Source organism: Lactuca virosa, chromosome 5 (assembly GCF_052849685.1).
Source record: "Lactuca virosa cultivar CGN04683 chromosome 5, Lactuca_virosa_CGN04683_v6, whole genome shotgun sequence".
NCBI lineage: Eukaryota > Viridiplantae > Streptophyta > Magnoliopsida > Asterales > Asteraceae > Lactuca > Lactuca virosa.
In genome coordinates this window covers 398514601-398529840 of record NC_136430.1, presented here as the reverse complement: position 1 = coordinate 398529840, position 15240 = coordinate 398514601, and the positions used below count along the sequence as shown (strand labels likewise).

At 30.2% G+C, this 15240-nt stretch overlaps 2 protein-coding genes across 2 annotated transcripts; one reads left to right on the top strand and one right to left on the bottom strand.

Annotated features, from left to right (window-relative positions):
- The first annotated feature begins 595 nt into the window (after positions 1-595).
- LOC145111534 (protein LURP-one-related 8-like) lies at positions 596-1634 on the top strand. The gene is made up of 2 exons (XM_079047799.1): positions 596-949; positions 1059-1634. The coding sequence occupies exons 1-2, from the start codon at positions 701-703 to the stop codon at positions 1413-1415; spliced, it is 606 nt and encodes a 201-aa protein (XP_078903925.1). The 5' UTR covers positions 596-700; the 3' UTR covers positions 1416-1634.
- Positions 1635-4684: 3050 nt separating this feature from the next.
- Positions 4685-14651, bottom strand: LOC145113856 (uncharacterized). The gene is made up of 17 exons (XM_079049906.1): positions 14476-14651; positions 14268-14388; positions 13984-14172; positions 13808-13876; positions 13552-13724; positions 11020-11123; positions 10553-10780; positions 10005-10244; positions 9774-9854; positions 9429-9629; positions 8877-9315; positions 7839-8779; positions 7187-7751; positions 7030-7129; positions 6531-6930; positions 5641-6343; positions 4685-5552 (listed from the first exon to the last, which is right to left on the bottom strand). The coding sequence occupies exons 1-17, from the start codon at positions 14649-14651 to the stop codon at positions 4685-4687; spliced, it is 5598 nt and encodes a 1865-aa protein (XP_078906032.1).
- Between the last annotated feature and the right edge of the window lie 589 nt (positions 14652-15240).

Here is a 15240-nt window from a genome sequence, read left to right as displayed (position 1 = left end):
TTGAATTATTTTATCCCACACAAAAACATAATAAACATGCAAACTATTTTTTAGTGTTTGACAAAATATGCTAATGAGAATGTAATTTATTAAAATTTAACCATTTAAGTGGATAAATTTAAAAAATATATATATTAATCAAAACTATTTATTTAAATAAATAAATATTTTTGATATATTTCTAATACAAAATTTTAAATATTTAATTAGTGTCAAGCTTGATAATTCAACAAGTATTTCAAATTAGCAATACCAATTCCAACCCCATTAGATAAAGATAAGGCCCAAACGTCACCTTAATTCTATAATTTTTAATAATAAATCAATCATAAGTTAATAAATATAAATACTAAAAACACTTATATTTGGTTATAATAGGGCCCAATAATTTGGCGTAAACATAATTATGAAAATAATGACTCTTTTAAGTTTTAAAGACGCAAAATTGCAAGGGTCAACCGACTTTTCGTCACCACCTTTTCTCGGATGTCACTTTCCTTGAATTGAGATTTGAGGGTACTACAGTCTTTCATCAAGTATCTACTGATAAAAAGTTAATATAAAATAAACGTATTGTTGGGAATGGTTGGAATATAAAACCCCCTTCATCTTCTCAATCCTTAGATAAGATCCTTCTACTCTCTCTCTCTCTCTCTCTCTCTCTCTCTCTCTCTCCGAGTACCAGACACCAAATTAGTACATGGTCATGACTAAGGTTTACCCTAATGCCATTGTTCTCGAGACCAAGGAACCGCCGTCCGTCGCCGCCGATACTCCGATTGTCCTCACCGTTTGGAAGAAGTCTCTGCTCTTCAACTGTTATGGATTTACAGTCTTCGATTCCAATGGCAATCTCGTATTTCGAGTCGACAACTACACCGCCGGAGGCAATGCTGAGATCGTCCTTATGGACGCATCCGGTCGCTCTATTTTCACCATCCGCCGTAAGGTATATATTTCGTCATCATGAATATTAATTTTGTTTTTAATTTATTCTCCGGCTGTGTATGAATCTATCAAAAATTATGAGTGATTAACATGGTTTGTTAATCCGACAGCGGCTAAGTCTATTGGACAATTGGGTAGTGTTCGACGGAGAAACGACGGCGAATCCTCGGTTCACAGTGACGAAACACGTTAACTTCCTCGGCACGAAATCCCTGGCGCACGTGAGTGTTCCTGCTCCAGGATCGAGGACGAAGAAGGTGATGTACGAGATTGAAGGATCGTATTCGCAGAGGTGCTGCGGTGTTTATGATGAGAAGCGGCGGCGCGTGGCTGAGATTAGGGCCAAGGAAGCTGTGGGAGGTGTGGGTTTTGGCGGAGATGTATTCCGTCTAATTGTACAGCAGCCTGAGATTGATCCAACGGTTGCGATGGCACTCGTCGTCGTACTGGATCAGATGTTCATGTAGAAAGAGGATTTAACACGTAAGTTTGAATTCATCCAGCAAGATGGATCCAATTCCCCTAATTGGTAGGAATTAAAGTCAAACTTTTTTTTGAAAATTAGGCTCGATTGAGGGCTTGGTTTTTTCGTTTTATATAAAAGATCAAGCTCTGATGTGCATATCTCTGTATCACCCATCATCTATATATATGATATATCTAATCAAGTTTGATATTCTGGTTTATATGTTCGTAACTCGAAAAAAAAACACAAAATATTTAAAATCAAAAGTTTTTAATACAAAATTGATTTTTCATGTTTAAAACATCTTCGTCGTTATGTCTATATCCAATCTAATACACACTTGAACTGATGCATCCAGGCATGTTCTTGTTCAATTGAAATTTAGTTAATTGCATCTTTATTGTATTGAGTATCTTTTTATCAAATAATTAATAAAATCATGGGTAAATCTGATCTATTTCTATTCTAGTGAGATTTGAACTTTCGATCTCATAAAGAAGGTGACACCATACCTTAAGTTCGAAAGCATTTTTTAATCACATATAGCTTTGCCTATTAAACCTCAAAAATAAATATATTGAATTTATTCCATAAATAAAACTTCACATATAGAATTGTAGATAAAAGGCACATCACATTTGTCTCAGGTGTTTTTATTCAGTATATGTAGTTTGTATTAATGAGCTACATGGTGGTTGTATGTTTTATACAACAGTTTGGCATGTCGTTAATGGAGAAAACACATATAATTAATTAAAGATAAATTTAACTGAAAACCGAACAATTGTATAAATACTGAGCAGTTGTTTTAAGAGCGAAAACAACCAAAAAGTGAAAAAATGAAACATTTTAAACAACATAGAAAATGTAGCCCAAACATATAGAAGACCATTCGTTTTTTAAATGAAAAATGTAAGTGAATGATTGGACCATTTTATTTTTAAAACAATTAATATTAAAACTAGAAAAATAGGGGAATTAATAATAATAATAATAATAATAATAATAATAATAATAATAATAATATTTAAGGTCTAATATTTAAGGGTGCACAATATGCTTCCCAAAAGGAAGCGGGAAGGTAAACATGAAATCACATATCAAGGAGGAGGGAATGATGTTTCCTGCATCTCCCCCTTTCCAGCATCACTTCCTTTCAGAATTGCCTCTATTTTCTCCTTTGTTTCCTTCTTGAATCGGGACACCATAACTATTATTATTATTATTATTATTTTGTTTCTCTCGCAACCCCTAAAACTTCTCCTTGGGCAAACCCTATCTTCCTATCTCGATCATACTTAGTGGGTGTTTGGGATTGCTTATTAAATTGACTTATTAATTTAAAAAAACCAGTAAGTTAAAAAGATGTTTGGCTTCTAGGAAAGCTCTTTTAAAATGACTTTTTGACAAAAAAGAAAATAAATGTTTTAAGAAGTCATATAAACCTGACTATTTGGAAAAGTTATTAGTAAATAATTTATTTTTGGATCATTTTACATATAAAATCTAGCCAAACTTTTTTTTTAATTTATTGACTTTTCCAACTACAAAAACTAATTCAAACATTCTTTTATAAACATATTTTAAAAAAATCATGAGTTAATAAATCATTTTGTCAAAGGTCCTTTTAAATTTTAAAAAGCAATCCCAAACACCCCCTAGATTTACCTCATTGGCAACCAAAAGCTTGGTTGGTTGCCACATTTGATTAAAAAAAAATGAAAATGCCAGTAAAACCCACCCGTCGTGGGTTTTGCTGCAAAGTGGCTGGTTGTATGCGACAATGACGATTGACGAAGAGTCGTAGAAGAAAACGAACGAGGAAGCGAGGAAACCACAGAGGAATTTTTGATTTTTGCTATGTCGATTGTCGGCTGGAGGAGTTTGAGAAGGATATATGATTTTAGGGTTACAATCATTAAGGGTAGGGTCGTGCGTCCGTGTGTGTGTGTGTCTATTCGGGGCGGCGGGTCGGGGCAGACACATCCCACTCTCAGCCCCGAATCCGAACAAAATACTCGATAATAACCTGTTACCTGACCCGATACCAGATAAGAGTGACCCGCCCCAAGATCTTTAGGTTTGGGGTTTTCCCGTCGGGTTCGAATTTTTTTGTCATCCCTAGGTTTGCTCCACCAAACCTCAGATGGCCTTTTTTTTATTTTATTTTATTTATTTGTTACAACTATTTTGCACCATAAACATTATTTTGTAATTTATTTTATTTTATTTTTATTAAAAAAATAATAAAAAAAATACATAAAATAAGTTTGTCTATAAAATACACTAAAATACAAAAAATAAACAAAATACATGAGTGACATGCGACTAACTTAACTGGAAAAAATAACGACAATTAAGTCGAGGGACAAATTCTACACGATAGTTTTGATTTTGGAGCATCCGTGCGTGAAAAAAAATGGCCTGAAACTTCACTTTTTAGTAAACCACCGGGACCAAATTTGCAATTTACTCTAATAAAAATTAATTATAAATGATATAAAAGTTTGATTTTGATTGAGTTGTTAATGAATGTGAAAATTTGGGTTTAGTTAGATCAAATAGATGAAAAAGATATAAAAAAAATTAATTGATAGTTGGATTTGATTCGATTGTAAATGAGAGTAGTCTTAAAACATGTTATTTAGCTATAGCATATCAAGAATGTATTTCTAAAATATTGATAAATGCTAATGATTTTTGAAATAATAATAATAATAATAATAATAATAATAATAATAATAAAAGTAATGATTTTTAGATAAATAATTAAAAATATATTGTTTTTGTTTTAGTTTCTCTTCTTTTCTTAAAGTATGGCTAGATAAAAACCTTAATCTTTATTTTTATTTTTTTCAAAAAAAGAATTGAACATATAATATTAAACTATTATATTTGTTAAAGAAATCTATTTGCAACTCAATTAGTAAACGATTTGTTTTCATTTTTTATTAGAACTATGTGTGAGACCCGTGTATTACACGGGTTTTTATTAAAAAATTAATATAAATTGTCAAGAATTACATGTTTTTTTGTAATAATTTTACATAAATACAAAATCCTATAATGAATAAAGTTACTATTTCAATATATCGACCCTAATAAAATGATACATATTTGTAAAATGATGACGACAATAATGATGTAAACATTAAACACAAATTAATTAAAATTTGCTACATATAAAAAAACAAAATGATGAATAAGTAAGTAAAGTTAATGTATAATAATAAAAACAACTATTAAAATATTGACACCTATTTTTATGAATTACAAATTTCCAAAGACTTCCTTAAATACAACATTAGATGTCGTGTTGGTAAGTTTACCATCTTTATCTAAAATTAATATCTTTAATCCAGCTTTACTTTTAACTCTCGACAATGCAACATACAACTGTCCATGAGTGAATACTGGTTGTCTCAAAAACAACCCCACCCTCGATAGTGACTGTTCTTGACTTTTATTTATTGTCATTGCAAAACATACAGCCAGTGGAAATTGTCGTCTTTGAAATATGAAAGGAATCCTTTTATCCGAAGGCGTCAAAGTCATTCTTGGAATAAACGTACGGTTTCCGATATTACTTCCAGATATTATTTCAGCTTCTATAACACGTTTACCCAATGCAATAACCCGTAACCTCGTGCCATTGCACAATCCGCATTTCTGATCAATATTCCTTAGTAACATAACCGGAACACCGACTTTTAAAACCAACTTGTGAATTGGCATACCTGAAGGTCTAAGACCATTTAGAACATCAAGAGAGTATAAAGTTTCATCAACTTCATCATGAACAAAATCAGCATGAGAAAGAGTATTTGAACTTAAATACTCTTGTGGATCTCCTGGAAATAATTTTAACAAACGCTCGTTAATCTCTTCAACGACTTCATTCTTCGGTGCGAGGATTGCTCTTTCTTGAAAATAAATCGGATTGTTGGCATTTTCAACAATAGAAGGATAGACAAATCCAATTAAAGAACCAATAGGATCAACTGAATCAACAATGAGAAGATCTGTGGGAACATCAATAATTGCCTCGCCATCATTCAAACCACCAACTTTTCCTTCTCCTATATCCAAAATCCATTTTGCAAAAGATTCAGTTTCTTGAATATCAGATGTGAGAACACTTAACCTCATGTTTTTTTGTTAATGTTAAGACTTTGCAACTTGACCAAATATAAGAGGAACTTAAAGAAGCGTTCACAATGTCTTGCCTGCTTCCATTAGGAACAACTGGTAGAATTTGTCTAAAATCGCCTCCAAAGACAATTGTTTTTCCTCCAAATGGCAATTTTGAGTTTCCACGAAAATCACAACTCAATATATCTTTCAAAGAACGATCCAAGGCTTCAAATGCATGCTTATGAATCATAGGTGCCTCATCCCATATAATCAAAGATGTTTTTTTTAACAATTCGGCTACATCACTATCCGGTGCAAAAGAACAAAAGGAATCCTCAGTTAGATTTAGAGGAATTATAAAGCGTGAGTGTGTTGTTCTACCTCCGGTTAGTAACAATGAAGCAATACCACTTGAAGCAACATTTAAAATGATATCACCTTTAGATCTTATAGATGCAGATAAAGTCTTCCAAAGAAAAGTTTTACCGGTACCTCCATAGCCATAAACAAAAAACACACCTCCTTTTTTCTGTTTAACAGCTGTCATGATTTCATCAAAAACTGATCGTTGTTCAATTGTTAATGAATCAAGTAGTTGATGAGATTCTTGTTGTAGACTGTTCATATCAAAATCTAACTCCTCAGTAATCAAACGGTTGTTTGAAGAAGATATCGAATCATGATCAGGGTAAGGCATCCCAACAAAATCTTTAAGGCTTGAATTGTTTTGGAGTAGAATTTTTTCAATCTCATATAGCGTCAAGTTTTTAAGTTGATCGTCATTAAGGGATAAACCTATACAATTGCAGAGTTAATTATTAAAAGATAAATACAGACAATTATCACGTAATAAAAATAATGTGTATAAAAAAACTTTTAAATATTTATAAGAAACATATAAATTTCAAATAATAGTATATTTAGCATTTAAAAATTATATAAGTAATGTACAAAATGTAATGAATGACAAAAATAATAATACCTGGAGACTTTAATCTTATTCGTTGATTGTAGAGAATTCCATCGGATAAGTATTGACAAGTATTTTCCCAAACATAACACGGTTTAGACAAACTATTAGACTTTAACATAGTTGCAAATAGAAACCGTAAATAATAACCAGATCCTGAATGACTTGCTTCCTCGATGGCATCAATATATTCTCTATCATCTTCTAAAAGTCCAAGAGCATAACATGCATCCCTAAAAGTAGGACATACTTGTCCGTTAACTGTATGAATATCTGGAAATGATTTTGGACCTTTGACTTTATTTAAAAGAATTCTCAAAAAATATGCTTCACTGAGATTAGGTGAAACTATGTGAATCCTCCCAATAGAAAACCCTTTCTTTCTTGGCTCCCAACAACGATCTTCTTGTTTCTATACAAATTTTGTAGGAAACTCAACATAAGAAAGTTTTCGTGCATCCTCATTATGTTCATTACAGCTCATCCAAGATAAGAACATTGAAGAAGAAACAGATTGTTTGTTGAGGACATCTTCAATATCATCATCTGCTCCGTATACAACATTTTGTTTTCCAGGAAGATGGAACGGAAGCCTTACAACTGAAGGATATCTGTAATGAACATCAAATCCATATATACGCTATGAAGCTTCACACGCAGACAAATACCTACAATCATAGTAGTTCTTTATTTCATCAACCGGAGCATCATCATTATCACCTCCGTTGTTGTTTTGTGCAACTTCAACAGTAGCCCGATCAGGACCCTTGTTAATATATTTAAACAAATATTTGATGGAAGCCGCTTGATTGCACCACTCAACATTAATATGAGCTTGATATCGTTTCAAAAGGGTTTTGTGATATGGAACAACACTTCTGTTGTCTAACTTAACACCTGACTTTTCTATAAAAGATCCATCATTACGTCTCCTATACATAGGATAACCATTTGAATCAACTGAAGTATTCTCCAAGAATGGCTTCGGGAAGTTTTTCGAACACTTGTTTTCACTCATGCATGGGCATTTTGGATTATCAGAACCACATGGACCATGCATCATGAACTCACTGACAAGTGAGTATAATTCTGGATCATCATCTTTGTTTGGAATTTCTGCCGAAATAACTCGATCAATATGTTCAACAGTAGGGAGTTTGTAATCAGGGTGCATGAATAAACATATATGTGCGTGAGGCAGACCGCGCTTTTGAAACTCCACCGTATAAACAACTGTATATTTAAATAAATATAATATTATAAGATAATAAAAAACATAAAAAAACATTTTAATAACACTATTATTGTAATATATGGTACCTGCTTTGACCAAACCCAATAACCTCTTCTTCTTTAAGTCTTTAATCAAAGAATCCAACTTAATTTTGAATAATCTAGAAAGGATATCAGGCCTATCTTCGGGATTAAGTGTGGTGTCAGCTAGAAACCTTTTAATTTCAGGCCATTTTGGATTGCATGTTACGGTTATGAAAAAATCTGGGTATCCAAAAAACTTACAAAGCGACATGGCATCTAAATAATTTTGCATCATGTAGCGTGCACCACCCGTAAAAGAAGAAGGCAAGATAACACGTTTTCCAACATTGGAAATATCAGTATTACCATGACTTTGTACACTTTTTAAAGTTTCATAAGATTCGCATCTAAGAACTTTTTGTTGGTTGCGTATGTAATATAGTCTCTCAGTTTCAATCATCGTATAAGCATCAACTAGAAATTGTTGAAAAAGCCTTCTTGAATTAAGAATTAATGAAAAAACATTAACTCTGTCTTGAATTCTATAAGCAAAGAATTCTCTCATTGTACAGAAACGACGTTTGGTATTAGTTGAATGATCAACATCCCTGTGAGGTATATCAACTCTATATCCATCATCTCCATATGGAAAGAGTAGTGGGTACTGAAGACCAAGGTAAGCCGGATGTAATTCGTTTATACGTTGTAGACTTCCTGATTTAGTTGTTACGATGATATCTCTATTATCAATTGCATCGCCAATGTCACCAACAATTAAAGCAGCAACCTCAGAAGCAGTAGGTAAGTTATATGTCCTTCCGTCTTGTTGCCTTCTTCCTATAAGACGTAACTTTAGATCTATATGAGGATTTTCATCAAAACAGTCTCTGGCCATTCTATAACACTTAACCAACTCATTGGTCGAATCCAACATGTCCTTCAAAAATCTAATGATTTCAATATCAAGAGAATGAGAAGTTGATGTGCAACCTTCGTTCTGTGTACTGTTAACAACAACGGTTATATGTAAAATTTAGCAAGTAAATAATTATATCAAAATTATAAAAGTAATGGTTTATAAAAAAATTAATAAAGTTATACCTGAAAGCGCGTTGTCTATTTGTTATTTCATTTTCAGTATCATATATGTATAGTTGTGAAAACTTTGGTTTGGATCCGTCTATAGGTAAAAGACTTCCCATACAATGGTAATTTTGACCGCTAAGTCTGAAAACATATGGAGCATTGCCCCTATTAATGGAATAATCAACTTTTCCACCCATTGAAGTAAAGGAAAACATCGAATTGAATCGACGAATATTCTTCATGAAATTTTTTCCTTTTGGATCAACATTACGAAAGAGATTTTGATAATTTGTTGGAGCTTGTTTTAATTGAGGAAGCTCGACTTTTCCGTTACCACAACACATGGAATAAGAAGTTTTCTTTCCGGAAGTATTGCCTTTAAGAGCTTCATATGTCCATAATTGTGCATGACACATCGTACACACAAATGTCTGGTCACCATGGTCCAAGTAATCTGTTTAATAAAAACATTTGTAAAACTTTGAAATAATTTAATGTTGCAACAAGTAATAATTTAAATATAAAAGGGGATTATAAATAAAAATTAATATTTTCCTTTTGCAATACCTGATATTAACTGTTGACGGATTTGTTGATCACGTAAATCTTCATCTGATGTTAGGTCCAAAATGGGTATCTGAGATATATTTGGAATCTTTCTTTTTCTATTTAGTTTTCTGCATGATAAATTGTTGGAAGAAGCTTGAGTGACTGAAGATGAATTCGTAGCTCTCATGTCACCGGACAAGGTAGAATATTGTGCATTTACTAACAATAAAAGTATGACAATTAGTATTAAACTTATAAAGTAAATATATAAAAAATAAAAAATAATAAAAAAATGAATACATATTATTTTATGTGTACCATATATAGTAACAAACAGTAAGTTGAATATAAACGTAGTCGTACCATTCGAAATTTTGGACAACGGAGTTCTTGTAAAAAAATCAGAAGCATATTGAAAATGTTGTTGATCACGACCAACATTACCTATCAATAAAAGATAAGTTCATATAAATATGTATTAATTAGGGAACAATTAAGAAACATGTAAAATAACATAGTATCTTATTACATTATTTACAATAAGTTTATATGGATACAATTAAATTAGTAAGATGCATGATATATATCAAATACCGATTGGTACGGTGGACATGTGATTGGATCTTCTTGTATCCAAATAAATTTTTCTTTCTTTTCGTTTATCTTTAGCCTTGTTCGACAATGGACTGTCGATATAAATATTCGAAATAGACTGAACCCGTGTTTGCTGATATCCACATGACAAAGTTGGGCTGACATTTTCATTGTTACCAACAATATTGACAAACTTGGTTGATGAAGGTGTTTGAATGTTGGTAGTTATATTAGAAAGCACTGTAAAATAATATAAAATATGTAAGTTATAATGCAGATACAAATAAGTGTAAGTTACATATAATAAGAAAAATAAAAAAAAAATTTAATGATATAATTAGAAATGATATATATATATATATATATATATATATATATATATATATATATATATATATAAGCGATTTATAAAATAATAATGTTTAATTAATTGCAATGTAGCAAAGAGTGTAGGTAATACATAATAATATTTAAGATCCAGAGGATTGTGTGAGATTAAAAATATAGTATAAAATAAAAATTAGTCTATCCGATAAAAAACAATATACCATTAGATGATGTGGACATATGATTAGATCTTTTCTTATCCGAATATAATTTTCTAAGTTTTCTGTTCTCTCTAGCAGCATCAGACAATGCATTTCTAATATTAAAAGTTGAAGTAGATTGGAAACTTGTATGTTGATATGCGGATGATATATTTGGATTCAAATTTTCATTGTCATCGCGAATATGTGTACAATTGTTTGAAGATGATAAATGTTGCCGAGAATAACCTACATTGAATATATAATAATAAGAATGACTAATTAGAAAATGCAATGATTATATGAGATAAAACGCAATGATAATAAGAATGACTAATTAGAAAATGCAATGATTATATGATTATAGAAAATGCAATGATTATATGAGATAAAACGCCAGAAGATATAAAACAATATTTGTTCAACAGCCGTTACATATAAAGCATTACTGAATATGAAAGTAAAATGAGATGTAGATAAAGAATTACCAAATGACAAGTTGGACATAACATTGGATCTTCGTTGATCCAAATATAATTTTCTATATCTGCGCCTTTGTTTATGTTCGTTTGAATCCATATCGTGTTTGTAGCTTAAGAACAAAAAAAATTATGTAATAAAAAATATATTGACAATAATTTCATTAAAATTTAAAATTGAAAATTATAATAAACGGAGACATTAATACGATTAATATATAGTAGTTAAAATTTGGTAATATTTAAGAATTGTATACTTTACATTAATAAAAATCAAGACTTCCAACAAAGAAGTGTATATTAACATAACAACTAAAATAAGATTTTTATCAAAAAACTTAATTTTAAAAGATTTAGGAAAATATAGATAAGCATATATATTAATACTCGCATCAAAAAAATTTATATTCATTTTGATATAACAAATAAAGGAAGGATTTCATAAATAATAAAAATAAGAAAAGAGAAGGAAAACCCGTTTTCTAGATGAGGCCGTCAAATGTGTTGCCAGAATGTCGATTTTTGACCTTGTTTAATATAAGATTCAGCACAAGAGATTAAGAGATTAATAAGACAAAGATACGGAAAGATTCATTGAAAATGACAAAAATACCCTTATGTAAAATGGATATACGTTCATTAAAAAAGTTAAGCAAGATTCTTTTGTCTTCTTACATGCTATGCTTAATGAAACCACTGAAGTTGTCAAGTATATTTATATGTTTTTTTTTAATTGGAAGTAGATTGAATCTATGCAAAAACACATTTAGGTCAATATGGACCAAATGTGCAAAATAGTGAACATTTTATTGTAAAAATGACGCTTTTGACCCTTGGTCATACATCAATCATAAATAGTTGGGGACAACAAAAAGTATTAGTATTTTTCAATTTAATTAATGAACATCAAAACAATAAAAAGTCATAATAATAGTGATAATAGATCATTCCATTATTTTTCCTATTTCCATTCCATGACACAAACCAAATATAACCACTTTCAAATAAGTAGGAAAACACATAAAACAACACAGTTGAAAAGAAACATGCATAACAGTTAATTATTATTTTAATTAGATTGCTGTAAATGGTTTCAAGTTTGAATCCCAATGTTGAAAGCAAGGACTTAGGATGGAAAACAGGGTATAGTAGTTCATTATCAAAGAATGGTCAGTTGTAATGTTCTGCAATTCATCATCAAGTTGGACACACAGGAACATAAAAACTGTTAAGCAGGTACACACACACATACACATTGATAAACATAAACTGATGTTAAAAAAACAACGCACACATTAAAAAAAACACAAAAAGAAACAAAAGATAAACAAAAAATTTGAAAGTAGTTTTTTATAAACTTACAGAAATGATTGAACTCTGTGATTGTGATTGAAAACACGATTTTCCACTGTGATGATGCAAAAATTTGGAACACGATGTTGTAATAAACTCAATATTTCAAGAGACAGTGATAACATATGAATTAGAATGAGTTATACATAATAAGTAATTTATAAAAATTATTTTTGGAAAGGATATCAAAGTTTGGTTTGAAATTATAGAGTATTCCAAAATTTTAGCTGTCATGAATCAATCTTTGAAACGTTTCCCAAGTTAGCGTGATATTGAAAGGGATTGACCAAATTTGTTCATGATTATAATTGCTCTATGTCATTCTAATAGTAATTCCTGCATATTAGGCACTAACTTCTTACATTATAAAATCAATTTAAAAAAAAAACGTAAATGAGGATTCCATAAATTAAGCTACTATATAAAGATAGAAAAATTAAAATTCATGAAAACAAATATCTTCCTTTTTTAAAATAAACATCTGTTGCATCATATCACAATTAAAAGTTTTGGAAAATTGTAATATACAACTATACTATTGTTATTTATAAAATTATTATTTTATCACTTATAGTGGCCATAGTGGTGACTATATTTTTGTTATTTATAACATTATACAACATTTCTACTTTTGATATTTTAAGTTGTCAAACCGTGTAAAACACGAGCTTTAGGCTAGTATTTGATATAAATAACAAAATTGACTATGCAAATTATGAGATTTAAAATGTAGCATAAAATTACTTATACATCAAGTCAAATTATGTATAAGAATCATGGACTGTAAAAGAAAGTTGTGAAGATTTAAATATATATCCAATAATAAGAGTAAAAAATTCTTTGTATTTGGATGACCGGTTAAATTTTGTTGTAGGATGTGAAAGAGACTACTAATAAAAATGCCTTTATTAACCGAAATATAAAAGACGATTATGAAGAAAATATGAATGTAATGTCCAAATATAAAGTGCAATATAATGATCCCATAAAGAGTCAAATCCAAGTTGCTTATAATAAAAGAAAAAGTAAAACCTAACACGAATGAATATTCATAGTGTACCAAACACTAAATATTAAAATCCCAAATAAAATGCAAGTAAAAGTGCCAAATATTAAAAAAAATGTCTAAGAAAATAGCATAGAGTAGCAAAGAAAGATCGAAGTTATTGTCTTCATAAACAGGATCACTGTGCATTAGGTTTCGTTGCTGATTCATAAACGTCATCATCAAGATCGTAAACATCTACAAGTTTACGTTTGGCACTTCTAGGCGGTGAATTGAGGTTGTTGACTGTTCTTGATGATATGCCAGAGGGAATATTCGACACAGGAGTATTATCAGCAGTGTGGGAAGTATCATCCTTAAATAAAAAAAGAAATAATGTTGTTTAGTAATATAAAGGATAACATATATAAGAGTAAATGATGTAGTAATGTAGTTTACCTTACAACCCACTGTTTCTTGAGATGCAAATTCTGAGCCAATTATATTAACAGATTCAGTATCCATGTCCTATAAAATTAATGATAAAATAAAACAGTATGTTGGGTTAAGGAATCTAGGAAATAGTATTTTCAAAATATGTATGTTTTAAATTAATTAAATTGGTGTATAGTTACCTGTTCAATCCTACTCTTTTTCTCATTTTTCTCCAAAGCAGAAATAATGTCAACATTATCCGTTATTTTGGAAATGTTGTAAGAACGACCAAATCTTGAAACATTAAATGTCTTGACAACAATCTTGAAAGCCAATTTTTTGTCGATCATGGCATTCAACTCAATAGGAAACTGACTTGTATTGCCAAACTAAAAAAATATATTAATAAATAATAACAATTAAATCAATGTGTGAAAATTAAGTTGTATTTAGCAAGATGGTATTGCATATAAGAAACATATACCCTTTCATATTTTGATAATAAATCAGCAGCAGATAATTTCAGAATATTTCTGACTTCACGATCAAAGATCGTAAGACTCACAACACCAACTAAACCTTGAACTCGAACTTTGATCATAAAACTAAAAAAACACATAAAAATTTTAAAAGTTTAAATTAAATATAATAATATTGAAGAATAATATACTAAGTTAATATTTATTACACACCTTGGTTCAACAGTAATAAGTTTGTCCTTGCACTTTTCATTTGTACAAACCATAATCTCTTTCTCTTCTAACTGGTCCAAGCCATTGACCGTCTCATCTGAAACCTTAACTATTTGAACCTTTGACTTGCAATGTTTGCAAGCATTATAATACCAGTTCCGTGTATCTTCAAACATCTTTATTGTGCCAAGAATTACCGCACAACCTCCCTATGATATTAGGTGTATTTAGGTGTATTAAATATTTAAGTGTTGAATTAACTAAATAAAAAAAGAATAATTCATATACCTCGTTCAATTCGTGAATAGCGGATATTTGGTGAAAAGAGTTTTTTTGAAGAAAGTCATCATGTAGTGAATACATGATGGATGAACCCGAGGTACGTGAAACCGAGGAAGTCAAAGAGCCTTTTTTTGCTTGTAAACTAATTAAGATAATTAATGTTAGATAGTATAACTCTATATTATTGAAAAATTAAAACGTAATGAGAAATCATGTAGAAATTTCACATAACCTTTTTTTGAAAGTTGTTATCTCCTCAATGTCATCTTCAATATAAAGTTTTGTGGCCAAGTAGGTGTTATTGACATAAGGACGATCTGAAAATGAAATTTAATAATTTTCCACATGTTAACAAATTCATATCATAGATATGTTATTAATATAAATATTACAAATTAACAATTTACTAAGTAAGTACCTCGGACAAGCTTCAACTTAGCACATTGAATAAGCAATACAAAATGACCGGTATGCTTAGAGACA